Consider the following 14,668-nt stretch of genomic DNA (forward strand, 5'->3'; position numbering starts at 1 on the left):
GCCGTCTGGGACCGAGCTCCTTGTCCCTGGAAACTCACGCCTTCCTCCTCCTCGGGGACCCTGTCATTTTGGGGCATTCCAGTGGTCTTTTTCCTTTTACTGTTTGTTCAGAGTTTTGCTATTGAGTGTCAGAGCTGTTTGTCCTGGAACCCAGCCCTACGACACTCCCCAAGGTCCCCCAGTAAAAGTGCTCTCTCCACGGACGCTGGTTCCACTGTAAAATGGGAGGCTGGAAGGGTCCCAGGACAGGGTCAGAGCCACAGAGCGGGGAATGCCATCTCTGGTCAGTAATTTATTTTTCAGCTGACTCCTGCGAGACCCATGCATGTGTTTTCGGTAGCTTTGCCCATTTTGCTGGAGATCATCCCAGAAGTCCCACGCTGATGGGCTGCCTTCTGCAATGGAGGGGAGTGTGATTGTGTCCCATGGGGCCTTAGAACAAGAGCTGTGCAGGGCAGCCCTGAGGCCGGTCGCGTCGGTGATAGCACCGTGGACACCCACCACGTTGACTGCTGCTGCTGGGGAGATAGGCTGTGGCCGCCAGGTTGGTTGGGGGGAAGCTGCCAGTCCCACTGGGAAAACAGGCAGAGCAAATGGCCTGTGGCAGCCTGAACAGGAGTCATTTCTCACACCCGCGTCACTGAGGTTCCCTCGAGGAGGTATGAGCTTTTCTTAAAAGTAAAATAAGCATCGTATGTTGTTGGCAGAGATCATTTTCACCGTATAGACTTTTAAAAAAAACATAGCCCTGACCCCTGCCCAAAGCTGGACACTCTGGAACCAAACACCCACCGCAGGGGGTTCACCTCGGAGAGGCCGTGGCATCACTCGTGAGAGGGGCTTCTGTTAAAACAGTTTTGTGGGTGGGGATAGTTTGTATCGGGGGCACACAGAGTGAAACATGACTTAGAAGATGTAAAGAGAATGAAGCAAGGTTTTTTGCTTCCTTTAAAATTTCTTCTCTCGACCTCTGTTCCCCTGCTTATGGCTCATGTCAAGTTCGTTTTATAACTTTGCATAAATCTGAAAATGACACAAACTCCATTCCTGAAAAGTTAAACTCGGTCGTGTATTTTGTTCTGAGGAATGTCCTCCAAAAATGTGCTAACTTCAAAAACCAAACCAAAGCTTCATTGAGAATAAACATGCTGCTCCGTTTCCAGATTTTGCTTTCCATAAATGGTTTTTACAAGATATTTTCCCTATTTGTGTTTAAAAAACTATTCTTACCCTCGCCCCACACAAAGTCTGTTCAGCAGTGACACATGCTGATGGGGAAAATCCATGTCCACAGTCACCCACAACGCTTAACAAGATTTGCCAGCCTGTACCTTTCTAGAAACACTGGATGTCACATTGTTATGAGTATATAACAGGAGATTCCCACTAGGAACTCATAAGAGTAATCAACTCATAGGATTAATTCAGGAACTCATTCGATTCATCAATGCTGTGCCATTAACGACTTGGACTATTGATACTGAACACTTTGGGCAAATCATTTTCTTTTGAATTATAGCGATAAGCATATTTGTCATTTCCGTAATTGCTTGGTGATCCCTAATTTTTATAGAGGCTAGACCTTGAAATGGAGAGCCTACCCCTGAAGTTGGAATAAAATTGAAATTGTAGTATAACCCCAGCGAAAGTGGTTACGCTCACATCACCAGGGTGCAAGACAAAGTTTTGTGTAGTTAGTTCATTGACTACATTATTGGATTAAAAACAAAAAAAATCTCAGTAATCCCTACTTTGTGTACTGGGGAAAATATTTGTTGAACCATTATATGATATTCTCTCAGTAGCCTTTAGGAATGGCGGTGCCCAGTGACTGATTAGATAGCTCCAGCTAATATCCAAAAGGATATTCCTTTTGGTTCGATTCAAGACATCGGAGCCAGGTGTCTGGCTTTTCGGAATAACCATCTCCAATGGCTATTTACTATGCTATTGAAACTCACTAACTCAGAACATTTGTTTTTGTATTTTGTCTTAGTGTTGAAATGTTAGCTTAGGTGGGAATTTCCAGTTTAATAAAATTAGTCAGAACTGATGGCGGGGTTGATATACAGAAACTCATTAGGTAACTGGATCCCCAGAAAGGGCTAGAATGTGACCCACTGTCAGAACCAGGCAGTGTAGTTGTCACATGGTCCATAGCCCTTGTTCCCAAGCTTATCAGCTCTAAGTTGATGTAAAAACAAAACGTTGAACACTAAGTATTGGCCACTGGAATGCCTTGCCTTGAGAATGTTAACAGTGAGAGAGATGCCTTTTTTTTTTTTTTTGAATTTGGTTGTGCTGAGTCTCAGTTGCAGCGTGCCTGTGGAATACAGTCCCCTGACCAGGGGTCGAACCCGGGCCCCCTGCATTGGGAGCATGGAGTCTTAACCACTGAGCCACCAGGGAAGTCCCTAGAGCGATTCTTGAGATTTTCAGTTTAGTAAGAAGAGTTCTCTAAATGGATTCATTTAGCAGGAAGGCAACAACAGACATGGGGAATAGCAGCTGGGTTTGTCTGAAGGGGCAAGACTTGGACATGTAAGAGAAATTAAGATCAAGACCAGAAAGCGGTATTTAGTTCTTAGTGATTCGCCATAAAGACAAGGAAAGCCCATTTTTTTTCAACTGTATAGTGGAAAAGCTTCCAGGAGGGCAGTTAAAAATAGCATGAAAGTGTTTGCTGTATTTCACGCTGACCTTTTGCTTTCACTAGAAGATATATAGTTTTGGCTTTAAGGGGGCAAGAGGAAATAGATGAAAAGGAACATTGTAAAACATCCAAGATTTCTGGCTGGCAGTCTCACACACAGTATGTTTTCACTTTGAGTCCTTGAGATCTCTCCGTGTGCAGTGTGGGGAAGAACGTGGACACGGAGTGTCGATGCCCTTGGGGGAAGGATGTTCTTACTAGAACTGGTTACCAAAAATGGATGTTTTAAGCCCAACTGCTCATTGTGGTGGCCGGTCTTTGGATATGCTTTCCATCCTTGATGGTGAGCTGCAGGGTGTGCTGTTTAATGCTCTCTGTGTCATGTCCTCTTTAAGAAAAGGACGTGCCCAACAAGCCCTTGCGGGTCCGAGTCCGCTCCTCCAACGACCAGCTGTCCGTGGCGTGGAAGGCGCCTCACCTGTCTGGAGCTAAGAGTCCACGCAGATCACGGGGCTTCCTTCTGGGCTATGGAGAAAGTGGCCGGAAGATGAATTATGTTCCACTGACGAGGGATGAGCGAACACACGAAATTAAAAAGCTAGGTGAGTTTCATGTTCATTGCTATTCGATGTTTTAATGATGTTGGCTGTCATTTTAAGGTTTTGAAGCCTGTTCATGACAGAGCGTCGTATTCCAGTTGTAACGTTCATCTTCCAGGTATTAACAGTTATTCAGAAGCTCATTCTCTGTTCTATCCTCTGTCCATGCCTCCATTCTTCCCACCTTCTGTTAGTGGTGGGACAGGGCTGCCCAGCAAGTGCCCTTCAGCGGCTTCCGGACCCAGTTGCACTGGGTCACTTTTCTGGACGTGAGGGGGCGGGGCTCATGCTTTTCCATCACAGCTCTGCTTTCATTGTTTTGCTCTCTAAGCTGCGTCTTAGATCCTGGGATACTGGACCTTGCGTCCCATCGAGATGAAATGTGGTGGCAGCTGATGGAGCCTGCGGACCAAGCCTGCCCTCCTTCCTCTTTGCAAGCGCTCACTGGGTGAAGGAAGCATCAAAGCACAGGCCATGGAGGCTGTGACCGGGAGAGGTTATGTGCTTGGTTGCTTGGTTCCAGGCCTGATCTCTGCTGGCCTTGCTCCTCGATAGGCCTGGACGGTGGACCCGGACCACGTTCCCAGGGGCGCAGCAATGATCCCTCACGCCTGGCGCTTCCTTGGGGGTGGAGACACTGCAACACTCATGCAACACTTCTGCTTTTCTCCCTTCCCTCATGCCCCCTTACCTGCGTGATGAGTTTGGCAGGAGGCGCCGGGCAAGCGTGGCCCGGTCCCTCCCTATCGTGTCCTCTGGGGGAAGCCAGGCTGCAGAGTACACACTCTGTTTTGCCCCTCTGTGCTCGAGTTGTGGAGGGCCCAGGGCTCCTGGGGCAGCAAGGTCTGTCTGACTCTGGGCTTTGGTGTTAGAACGTACACCTGCCCCGTGTTCTCCAGCTTAGTTTGTACGAGCCATAGATAGTTTGGCCTCCACTGCTTATTCTTGTTCACTTTCTAATTAGATCAGTGCTCAGGCAAGGAAGAGGGTGTGATTTATTGGGCCTTCCCAGGACTCCAGTGGGAACGAGGGTCTCTTCACGACACGGTCATCAGGCGTGGCTTGGCTCCCAGCCTACACAGTGAGGGGCTGGAGGCTGACCTGGGCAGATTTGAGCTGGTGGAGACACCGAGCAGGAGGCCAGGCTGGACTCGCTCCCTGGAAGATTCTCCGAAGTTACCTTCGCTGCTCTGCTCACACACCCACTGTTGGAAAAGTCTGTTGGGTGCTCATGGCACAGGGTCAGCCTGGCGTTCTGTGGGCTTTATGGGGTCTCCATGTGGTGGCACAGGCAGCGGTGAGCCAGGCATGGCATTGAAGCCTCAAAATAGACTCCAGACTTTTTCCAGCCAGAAGAGACAAGCTACCTGTCTGCTCCAAAGCCGCACGGAAACAAGAGGGATCGTGGGAGCGAATGGAGAAATCCGAGCTGTCCGTGCTTCGTGAAGCCTGACTTCAGTATTAGCAGTGAGACCCAGAGCTAGAGGCTCAGCACCTGGAGCCACAGAATAATTTGGGGACTCTTCATTCATTCATTCCTGGGCCTACCCCTTGCCTTGAGTGGTTGTACTGTGCAGGTTAAGTGGCTCTGTTTTGGTGATTCAGGCCAAATTCTACCCAGGATATCAGCAGATAAGTAGTCACTAGTTTTGCATTCTTTTTTTTTTTTTTTTGCGGTACGCGGGCCTCTCACTGCTGTGGCCTCTCCCGTTGCGGAGCACAGGCTCCGGACACGCAGGCTCAGCGGCCATGGCTCACGGGCCCAGCCGCTCCGCGGCATGTGGGATCTTACCGGACCGGGGCACAAACCTGTGTCCCCTGCATCGGCAGGCGGACTCTCAACCACTGCGCCACCAGGGCAGCCCCTGCATAGGATTTTAATTCCATTGATGACCAAGATGCCGTTGAAAGTGTGGTACTGCAAGGAATGGCCAAATGTTAAGGAAACGTGGAGAAAAGTGGTGGGCCTGTGGTCCTGTCAGCAGAAACCCTGCCCTCGGAGTCATTCATTAAACATGTCCTCCTGGGCATCTTCCATGTCAGGCATCATGCTGGGTACCAGCTCCCCGGCGGTCCCTCACAAGGGCAGACGGTACCCAGAGTGCGTAGTGCTCACCGTTGTGAAAGCAGCTGGAGAGGGAAAAGCAGGCACCAGAGGCAGGAAGCTCTGGGCCTTCTGCGGGGGGAGGGAGGGCGCCAGTGTTGAATCCTGTGGTCAAAGGAGTCCCAGGGGGCATGGGAATACAGAGGGAGAGGAGGTAGCCAGCCCAGGTGAGGTGGGAGCCGGACAGTAATGAAGAATGAGCAGGTGTGCATTTGGAGTCCTTCAGAAAGTTTCCACGGACCTTCCGAAGTAGTTTCTGCCACGTTACACCGAGGTTGGGAAGTGAGCGAAAATGGTGGCTCTGACAGGGAGGGTTGGGACTTGGGGTCCTGTGGTCCCTGGGCTGGTGATGCTACCATCACTTTGGAAATTTTATTTCTGCCCTTTATTCAATCATCAGGAGCACAGAAAGAAGTGTGCTATTATACCACGGTGTCTTTATTATATTTCTATGAAAAAGAGATGGACTGGTGCATACCCAGCTGTCAGGGACTTTCTCAGGCCCGGGGTCAGTGCCCGGTGAGCCCTGGGCCCCGCCCCTCCTCACCTGCATTAGTAAGAGCCTGGGGTTTGGAGCCACACAGAGCTGGGTGTGAGACCAGTCCTGCATTTAGGCCAGGACCTTGGGGTCATCTCACCCCACTGAGCTGGTTCCTCAGCTGTGAAAGGGGTACAATGAGAGTAGCTTCCTCGTGGGGCTTTGTTGGCACTAAATGAAGAATTGATGTGCAACGCTTAACGCAGCACAGAGACTAGACCCAGTACGTGTGAAACCACTGTTACAGTTTACTGCCGTGTAGACTGTTCCTTCGAGATCATCTCGGGCCCAGCTGACTTGGAGAGCACAGCAAGTCAAGAACCTGGGCGTTCAGCAAATCCAAGAACTTTAAGAGATGCATCGCAGATACGTAAAAGAGTCAGTCATGGGAAATTATTCTTTTCTTGGTGGTTCCTGATCAATGATAAGCCACTGCTTTTCACATTTAGTTACTTAGACACGTTCCTGGGTTGTGTTGAACGGCAGAGTGTTTCCTTTGTGGACATTTGGTGTACTTGCCAATAGCAGCAAGAAATGAACAGACCTGAAAGGACTCCAGTGTTGAGAAGCTCAGTTTGATGTTCTATGAATTCAGGCGTTACAAACTCGATTCTTCCCTTTTGTAAAACATATATTTCAAAATTCTCTGACAGAATAAGATGTGAGAGCCTCAGTCTAACTAATTTATTCATGTCACAGTATGAGTTTCACCTGCCCTATGTGTGTGTGTATTCTCACACACACACACACACACACACACACACACACGGGAAGGAGCAGGTTGTCAAGTATTGCCCCTTCCCTTGAAATGTGATTAGACTACAGAAGTTTACTTTACATAAACAGGGCTCTCAGTGTGAGTGTTTTTGAGCATGGGTCTCCTTTTATGTTTAACTTGACATGCTGTTTGTAAAAATGACAGGTTTATTTTCCCACTGCCATATGGAAGTTTGCAATTCCTGCAGGCATAACACGAGTGTTAGAAGTTTCCTTTAGGGTCTTAGTGCCACCTTGTTAATGTGCTGAGGTACTACCTGATGATATAACTATCCGCGTTAGAAGTATGTCAGGTTGCCTCATTTTTATTCTTGAATTGATCAAGGCTGTTACAGGAAACTAGGTCGATAGAACCTGGGGTTGGGCATTAGCAACTTTAGATTTAGGGAAGATTATGAGTCCTTTTAGGTGTATGACCTCAGGCAAATCAATCCATTTTTATGGCTTTGTGTCCTTATTTGTAAACTAAGAAGGTCAAATTGGAAGCTAGCCAAGGTTTCACTGGGGTCTCAGACTCCGTGATTCCATAGCACTTGAGAGTTGTAAGTTTTAGTTCATTATTGTAATTTGTTTCCAAATAAAGTTTTCAGGTCTCGGGTAAGTTGGACATTAGTGGGCCCAATGCACAATTTGGGGGGTGGGGTGGAGGTGAACTAACTGAAAGAACAATCCAGAAATAAAGGATGAATTTAAACTCTTCCATTTGCCCTTAGCTAATCTTCGGAGACCCCGTTCTGAGGATTTCAGTTCGAAGGGCACAGCATCCCATCCGGGCTGCAAGCCTGGTGCACTGGCTCTTCTTGTCTCTCTCCCTTCTTTTTGATGACAAATAAAAACAGGGTCATTCCCTCCTCTATATTTGGAGGTAAAAAAAAATTAGGGAATTGTGTGGGTAAATATTCCATTCATTTCTTTTTTAAACATTGTTCATCTTTCTTTGATGCTAATGAGCTAGAAACCCATTTTTCAGGAATTATAGGTAAAAATCCCTTCCACATTTCCTGACATAAATCGTGTTCTTTTTGAGTTTAGTTCCTACAGTTCTTGGTCTCACCTGTAGTTGTCCTGAATAAGTAGGAATGCCCAAGAGAGATGAGAAGGTAAAGGGGGAGGAACACAGATGAGCAAGGGTGTGCTTTCCAGAAAACCAGCTGCAGAACCTCATCCCTTGCTTGTTGGTCCACAGCCTCCGAGTCAGTGTACGTGGTCTCACTGCAGTCCCTGAACTCCCGGGGTCAGAGTCAGCCCGTCTACAGGGCTGCCCTAACAAAGCGGAAGATTTCAGGTATGTCTCCAAGGACGCGTCTGGTCAAGCCATGGTCTAGGGCTTGTTTGTTTCTAAATGATGCTGGCTGAGCGACAATGCACATGGATTTTATTGAGTATAAAAGGAAACAGCAGGGCAGACTTGGTCACATTTTGGAGGCATGTGTGTTTCTTTTCTACTCAGAGGCTAGAGTGTTCTTGTGATGAAATCTATCTCTGTGTATGTTTGAATGGCTTCAGATCTGTCATGATAGGAGTGCCAAGCATTTATTCCATTTAACAGGCGCAGTCTGATCCATGCATAAGCTGCCCTTGGTGAGAGACTGGGAACAAAGGGAGAGAAAGAAGAGTAGGTGTGGAGGGGGCAGCATGCAAGAGACGCACTCACACTTTATTTCAGCTAAAATTGCCTAAAAATCGCATTGAGAAGAGTGAGAAAAACTGTAATAGTGTCTTGCTGGTAGCCTGATCATTGGTTACTTACTAAGGGATACTTTTTTCCACATCCATTCAACAGATATTTTTTATATCAATCATATAGTAACAAATTAAATATACCTTTTCTGGATCATGTGCCTTAATTTAAAGAGGGAACCTACAGCGTAATGATTTTCATGAATTCACAATTTATTTGAATTATACAATATAGCATATATCTATATATTATACTTTAATACTGATAATTATTATAATGGTACGTTGTATAAGAAAAATCCCACATGTATGTTGTTTCACTTTTTAAATTCTTTAATTGCTGCTCCAGAAGAAGTCCCTGTATCACTTTTCTAACAGGCTACATATTTCCACCTTCCCCTACTTGTACTGAAAGCCACATCCTTTTGAAACATGATCCCTGAAAGATGAAAAGAAAAACACAAAACAAATGAAAAACCCCCAAAATTCCAAGAGACTAAAAGCAAAACTGAAGACATCTTGTGAGTCTCAGTGTTACAGATTGAACAAAAACTATAAACTTTGTGACTTTACTGTATTCCACTGGAAACTGGCAAACTGAATTCTCTTTTCTGTCTGGGTATTACTTTTAATCTGCCTTGGAATCACAGATTCTAAATTGTGAGGACCTTGGACTCAATGTGACTTGTGCAATCGTTGAGCTAGAATTTTTATTTCATGCCATGATTGCCCAGGAAATGCTCTGAATTGACCCTTTCTTCCCCTAAACTTTTGCCTCCTGTAAAAATTGCATTATTTCCCAGAAACTCACAGTGTATATTGAGAAAACGCTGAGTGATTTGGAGTATCTCTGACCAAGGGCAAAACACCTCCTTTTGTGCTACTCTTCTTACGTCGATTGAGTTAGGCAGCTTAGAATGTGTTTAAGAAGAGGAAGAGTGGGGATTTGGGGTTTTCTGCATTGACCAGTCAAATAATTGCTTGACTTTCTATTCATTTCATCTTATCTACCTCAAGCATAAGCAATTAAAAAAATAAACTCTGGGGACCAGAGGGACTCAGGGCAGAGCCTACTGTTGGGGACAGCCTTTCCATGTGCACAACTGTCATTGCAGAAGAGGATGAACTGGATGTACCTGAAGACATCAATGTCCGGGTAATATCGTCCCAATCTGTGCTGGTAGCCTGGGTGGATCCTGTTTTGGAAAAACAGAAGAAAGCTGTTGCATCAAGGTACCTTTCCTTCTTTCTTTGTCTTTATTTTCTATATGAGAGACATGGTTTTTCCGGCCCTGAAGAGATGTGTATCTATTTGAACGATTGTATTTTTGGACATATGTGAACGCTGACCTCTTTCGTAGCTGATGGGTAGACTGTTGTATGACAGTCTAGCTAATCTCGAGTGTGGTACACATTGCCCACAAATCAGATTTGTGTAAGACACACAGCAGGACCTCACCTCTCATGTGTTCAAAGTCTTAACTTGTGTTTGGTATTCTCCTAGATTCTGTTTCTTTCTTTGCCCCCAGTTGTGTTTTGCTTTGTCTCATGAATGTTCTGTTCACGCACAGGGGATGTGGGTCCATCTTGGGAGGAGTCTTACCGTCTTCCTGTTATCTGGGAAGAGCGGCAGCAGGAAGGGTCCTATGTAGAGTGGTGGACGTCTGTCTGATGCCTTGCACACAGTGGTTCTTCTTTAGACAGTCTTCGGACACTGCACTGCTTCCTGTCCAGCTCCTCTGTGTGTAACAAAGTGCACATATTTTGTCTTAAGCCACGATCTTATGCTATTCTGGTTTTTACATTCATTTGCAATAGCAATGGAGGAAAAACCATAAGGTTAAAATAATTTTTGTGCTAAAAAGGCCACTGGTGAATGCCATTTCTAGTTAGTGGTAGATTAACAGAGTCACAAAAATTTTGTGTGTTAAATGACTAAGTAGTGTACATAGCCAAGAGAAAGCCAAAGATTTGGTGGTCTAGTCACTATGTATTAATTTTTGAACCTATTTGCAACCAGGAAAAGTGATTATACTTTAGAAGATGAATGGAATATAATGCTGAGTGTGTGTGCGTGTGTGTATATGATATATATTATATAGAGAGATATTATACATTGGATATGTATTAGATATATTATTTGTACTAGATAGAGCTTCTGTTACTGTCTGCTAGTAAAAAAAAGACATCTGCTTCTTGTCAAAGACCTCAGAAAATGCATAGTGATTCTCTCCCAAGCCATAGGGCCTCCCTCAACATGAAGTGTTCCTGATTACCACTGGACTTTGATTTCCAACATCTTGATGAAAACAAGAGGGCTTGAGTTTTCTTAGCAGAACTTTTATTGCAAATTGGTATGCTGTGTCTGCAACTGAAGTCTTATCCTAACTAATTAAATATCGTAATGAATAGCACACTTTTAATGCATCAAATGCTTTCTACTGTAAAGTGGCCACAAAGAAAACTTCTTAGAAAAGCAGTGCAGTAAATGTCATTTGCAACTCTTAATGTCAAGTGTTGAGGATGTCTTATGTCGGGGATTGCCCAGTATGACCATGTTGGGTCACACCGTACTTCTCTGCCTGATAATCACACAGCAGAGTTCCTTTCATAAGCGCCTCTCTCCTGCTCTGTTACACATTTTTGTTCCATCTCATGGTAATAAGTCTACTCAAAACCACATGGTGCCTTTCCTTATAGAACTTATAGAAAACATGCCTGCTTTGGCATGAAATGAGTCTTCTTGTCTTTCTTTTCTGGAGAGCCAAGGTACTTTGGGCCAGTTCTGGTTCTTAATATTGCGTCTTACACACAGTGTACACACACACACACACACACCCCTAATAAGGCCCTTGCCTCAGAAAAACAGTCTCCCTTCCATCCCTTCCTTTTAATCGCTGCTTGACCTTTTGAGCAATAAGACATTTTGGTGTTGAAAAGACAATAAGGTCCATCTCTTCTGGGCTATTGTAGACACATCTCCCTGGAACTTAAGTAGATCTTTGAGCCAGTAACAAAGTCAAAAGTTTAGAATTTTCTCCTCTTTGATTTCTCTACTTACCTCCAAAAGTCATCACTGTGGGGAAGGGAAAACGTCAAGGAATCCAGTGTTCAGGTGCAGAGAATTGGTCAGAGGGGTGTGCTGTTGCCTTGCATTTTCTTACAGACAGTACACTGTGCGCTACCGAGAAAAGGGGGAGTCCGCAAGGTGGGATTACAAGCAGGTCTCCAACAGACGAGTGCTGATAGAGAACCTGATTCCAGACACCATGTATGAATTTGCAGTCCGCATCTCACAGGGTGAACGAGACGGCAAATGGAGTACATCTGTCTTCCAGAGAACACCAGAATCTGGTCTGTATTCAAAATGGCCTTTGGACTTTCAACTTGGGAATTACCACTAAAAGAAGATTTAAAGACAGTTTAAGACGCCAGTAGTGATAAAGGGCAGCAGAGGCATTTTTCAAAGTAACATTAACCCTAAATTTTGGAAGCGTTTCTATGTATGAACACAAGTTTCCTTGGGTCCATGTTGTATTCTTCGCTGGCTATTTTCATGAGCATGTTATTCTGACATGTGGAGCACATTAAAACCACGTGGAGCCTCCATAAATCCCCACTGTATGTGTGAGTGCCCCTGGACAACACATGGCTCTAGAATAGAGGAGAGACTCTTCTCTTTTAAGGCTGAGGTCGTGTTTGATTTGGGGGGAGAAATTTGTTCTATATTTAAGACTACAATTATTTTCTTTTAAACTGTGTCTTTAGAAACCTTATTCAAAAGAAGTTGAAACTTTTGGATTTTCATCTTCTTTGTATATTTCAATATTCAGCAACGAGGGAAATTCTGAATTCCTAAAAGCCTTTCCCTCTGTATGTCTAACCTTACTATATGAGTTGGTAAAACTGATATAAGTCACACAAAGAGCAAGTGGAGAATTTTCTCTCGTGTACAATAAAAATTAACACAGTAGCTCTGCAATAAAAAATGTGTATGTAGGGACCACGTGTCATTTACTTTTAGAATACCCATAAGGGCACTTTTAAACTTTGGATCCTTGTCCTTTTGTAGCTCCTACCACAGCTCCTGAAAATTTAACCGTCTGGCCAGTCAATGGCAAACCTACGGCTGTCACTGTAGCTTGGGATGCACTGCTTGAGACCGAGGGGAAAGTGAAAGGTAGGAACCTCATTACTTAAAGTATAAGAAGCACGTGAGAGTGAAATACCCCAAAGAGAGCTGTGTCCATTGACTCTGATAAAAACTGGTTCTAATCGCAGGCTTGGTGACTGCACAAGCAACAGGGAAGCAACATACCTATGTGGGGTGCTAATGAAATGGACAAGGGTATTTCATGAGGGATTTTCATTGTCAGTAAGACCCAGGTCATCATGAGGATGACTCTTCATCTTCCCTCTATGCAGGTATTTTGATGCTATTATCAAGAGGGCTGTTTTTAATTGTATGGATGTGACATCATAACCTTTAACCAAACAAAATGACACCCTGTTTTTCACGCTGTGGGCCTTTTCATGGTGCCAGTAAGATCATGGCAGGTAGGAGTGAGCAGAAGTCCCATGGGACCATAAATGTCTCGAACGGGACTATAAATATTTAATGGGCTTGAAAATCAAGTAATAAAATAAAATGTTAAATAGACTTTTTCCCTATTTGTCATCATTTTGAACAATTGATTTTGGGTGGGGGGCTGGTTGAGGAAAATATGACCTTAAAATAGAAAAAAATACTACAGATTAAAAAAAATGAAAATAGCATAGAATATCCACAACTAAATATTAAAATAGTCTGTTGAGAACATTAAATAAAAGCGCAGATAATTTCTTTTTAATGTAAAAACATTTAAGAACCTTTTGGAAGTCTATCTGGAGACACTTAAAACGGTGGTGTTGAGGGTTCCCCTGTCATCACCTATACAAATGTACTCTAAGGCTACTTTTTACTGTTGCTTGATTTTGGAAGAAAACTATAATATGGAAAGTTTGTGTAAGCTTAAGAAAATTCAGAAAATTATCACTGATCGTCTTTGAGAATTTCTTAATTGAAGAAGTTGGGTGGTTCTGTTTTATAGTCAACTGTAAGTTATCTTTTCTGACCTACAAGGATATCTTTTCACTGAACGGTAGAAATTACGGAAGGTAGAGGTAGGATAGTATTTTCTAAACTTAATGCTTTCTCACTTCCCACGTTTTTAAAGAATACATTGTACTATTCTTGCTCATTTTTTTCAGTGGAATAAATCAGAAACAAATGAAGAGAAAAAATAGTTAGGATACCCCCTTTTAATTGTTCTTTTTATGACAGTTTGAACATTGGCTTCTGTATCATTATTGTGATGCTAAAAAGACTTCTGAAACTCGAATAAAGACATGTTTTAGCTGACTACCTTTTTTATAAAAAAATTATGAAGTTATTAAAAAAAAGTTATTGCTCTTTTGGTGACCTTATTACCATGCCACTTATTTTTTTCCTCTTTCCCACATCTTAGTTTATATTTATAGCTCTTTGGCAAAAGAAGCTCCCTGGTAGTCAATTAAATATTGCCAGAAGTAATAAATAGCTACTGAGTTTTTATGTCCGAAAGAACTCATGTACCTCACTAACCTAAAGGTCGTAGTGGTAGGATTGTAAATTCATAATTATCCTGGGGCATTTTTTATGCCTGAGAAATAGAAAACATAATAGAAGGATATACTTTGACATGGTTAAATTTTTTCCAGATGAATTGAATCCACAAAAAAAAAATATCAGAATTACAAAATTTTGTAGACAGTGGGTTCTTTGAATTCTTACTTTTGACCACCACAAATGACTAGTTTGTTCATTTTCAATGAGAAAAGAATGCTGGTTTTTCTTGTTTTTTGTTTTTCAGACAAATGTACTTTTTAAAGATGAGAGCTTAGGGAAAAGGAAAGATCATCCATGCTCCCCTAGGAAGTATGGTAATTGCTTGGTCATTCTGTAATTTAAATTATTTTTCTTGGTTAGCTCCTACTCATATTAATTTGATAAGTTTTGTAAATCTTGAGTTCATCGGCAGGAAAATAGGCAGTTTTTAGTTGAGGGTGAAAATTATGCTTTAAAATGTGGCTTCCTTATGTTGCAGTATTTCCATTTAAGCATAGAGATATATTAGTCCCTTGGACTGAATTTGCTATGATTTTCAAAGGCCCAGGGCATTATATGTTTATCGATATAGCCAATTAAGGATGGAGACATTAAACATCACATAAATCCGTGACTCAGCAACGTTTCCTCCCAGCTTTAAATACTGTGAAAAATCTTTATCCGAATATAT

At 43.4% G+C, this 14,668-nt stretch overlaps 1 protein-coding gene across 3 annotated transcripts in view; it reads left to right on the top strand.

Annotated features, from left to right (window-relative positions):
• FNDC1 (fibronectin type III domain containing 1) overlaps window positions 1–14,668 on the top strand; it is a 100,699-nt gene that overhangs the window by 42,409 nt on the left and 43,622 nt on the right. For all 3 annotated transcript variants that reach the window (XM_081250946.1, XM_081250947.1, XM_081250948.1), the window contains 5 exons: window positions 3,049–3,255; window positions 7,858–7,956; window positions 9,467–9,584; window positions 11,518–11,705; window positions 12,424–12,531. In XM_081250946.1, coding sequence (XP_081107072.1) covers window positions 3,049–3,255; window positions 7,858–7,956; window positions 9,467–9,584; window positions 11,518–11,705; window positions 12,424–12,531 — 720 coding nt within the window. The remainder of the gene's footprint in view (window positions 1–3,048; window positions 3,256–7,857; window positions 7,957–9,466; window positions 9,585–11,517; window positions 11,706–12,423; window positions 12,532–14,668) is intronic.

The sequence above is a fragment of the Mesoplodon bidens genome, assembly GCF_964165515.1.
Source record: "Mesoplodon bidens genome assembly, chromosome: 12".
Lineage (NCBI taxonomy): Eukaryota > Metazoa > Chordata > Mammalia > Artiodactyla > Ziphiidae > Mesoplodon > Mesoplodon bidens.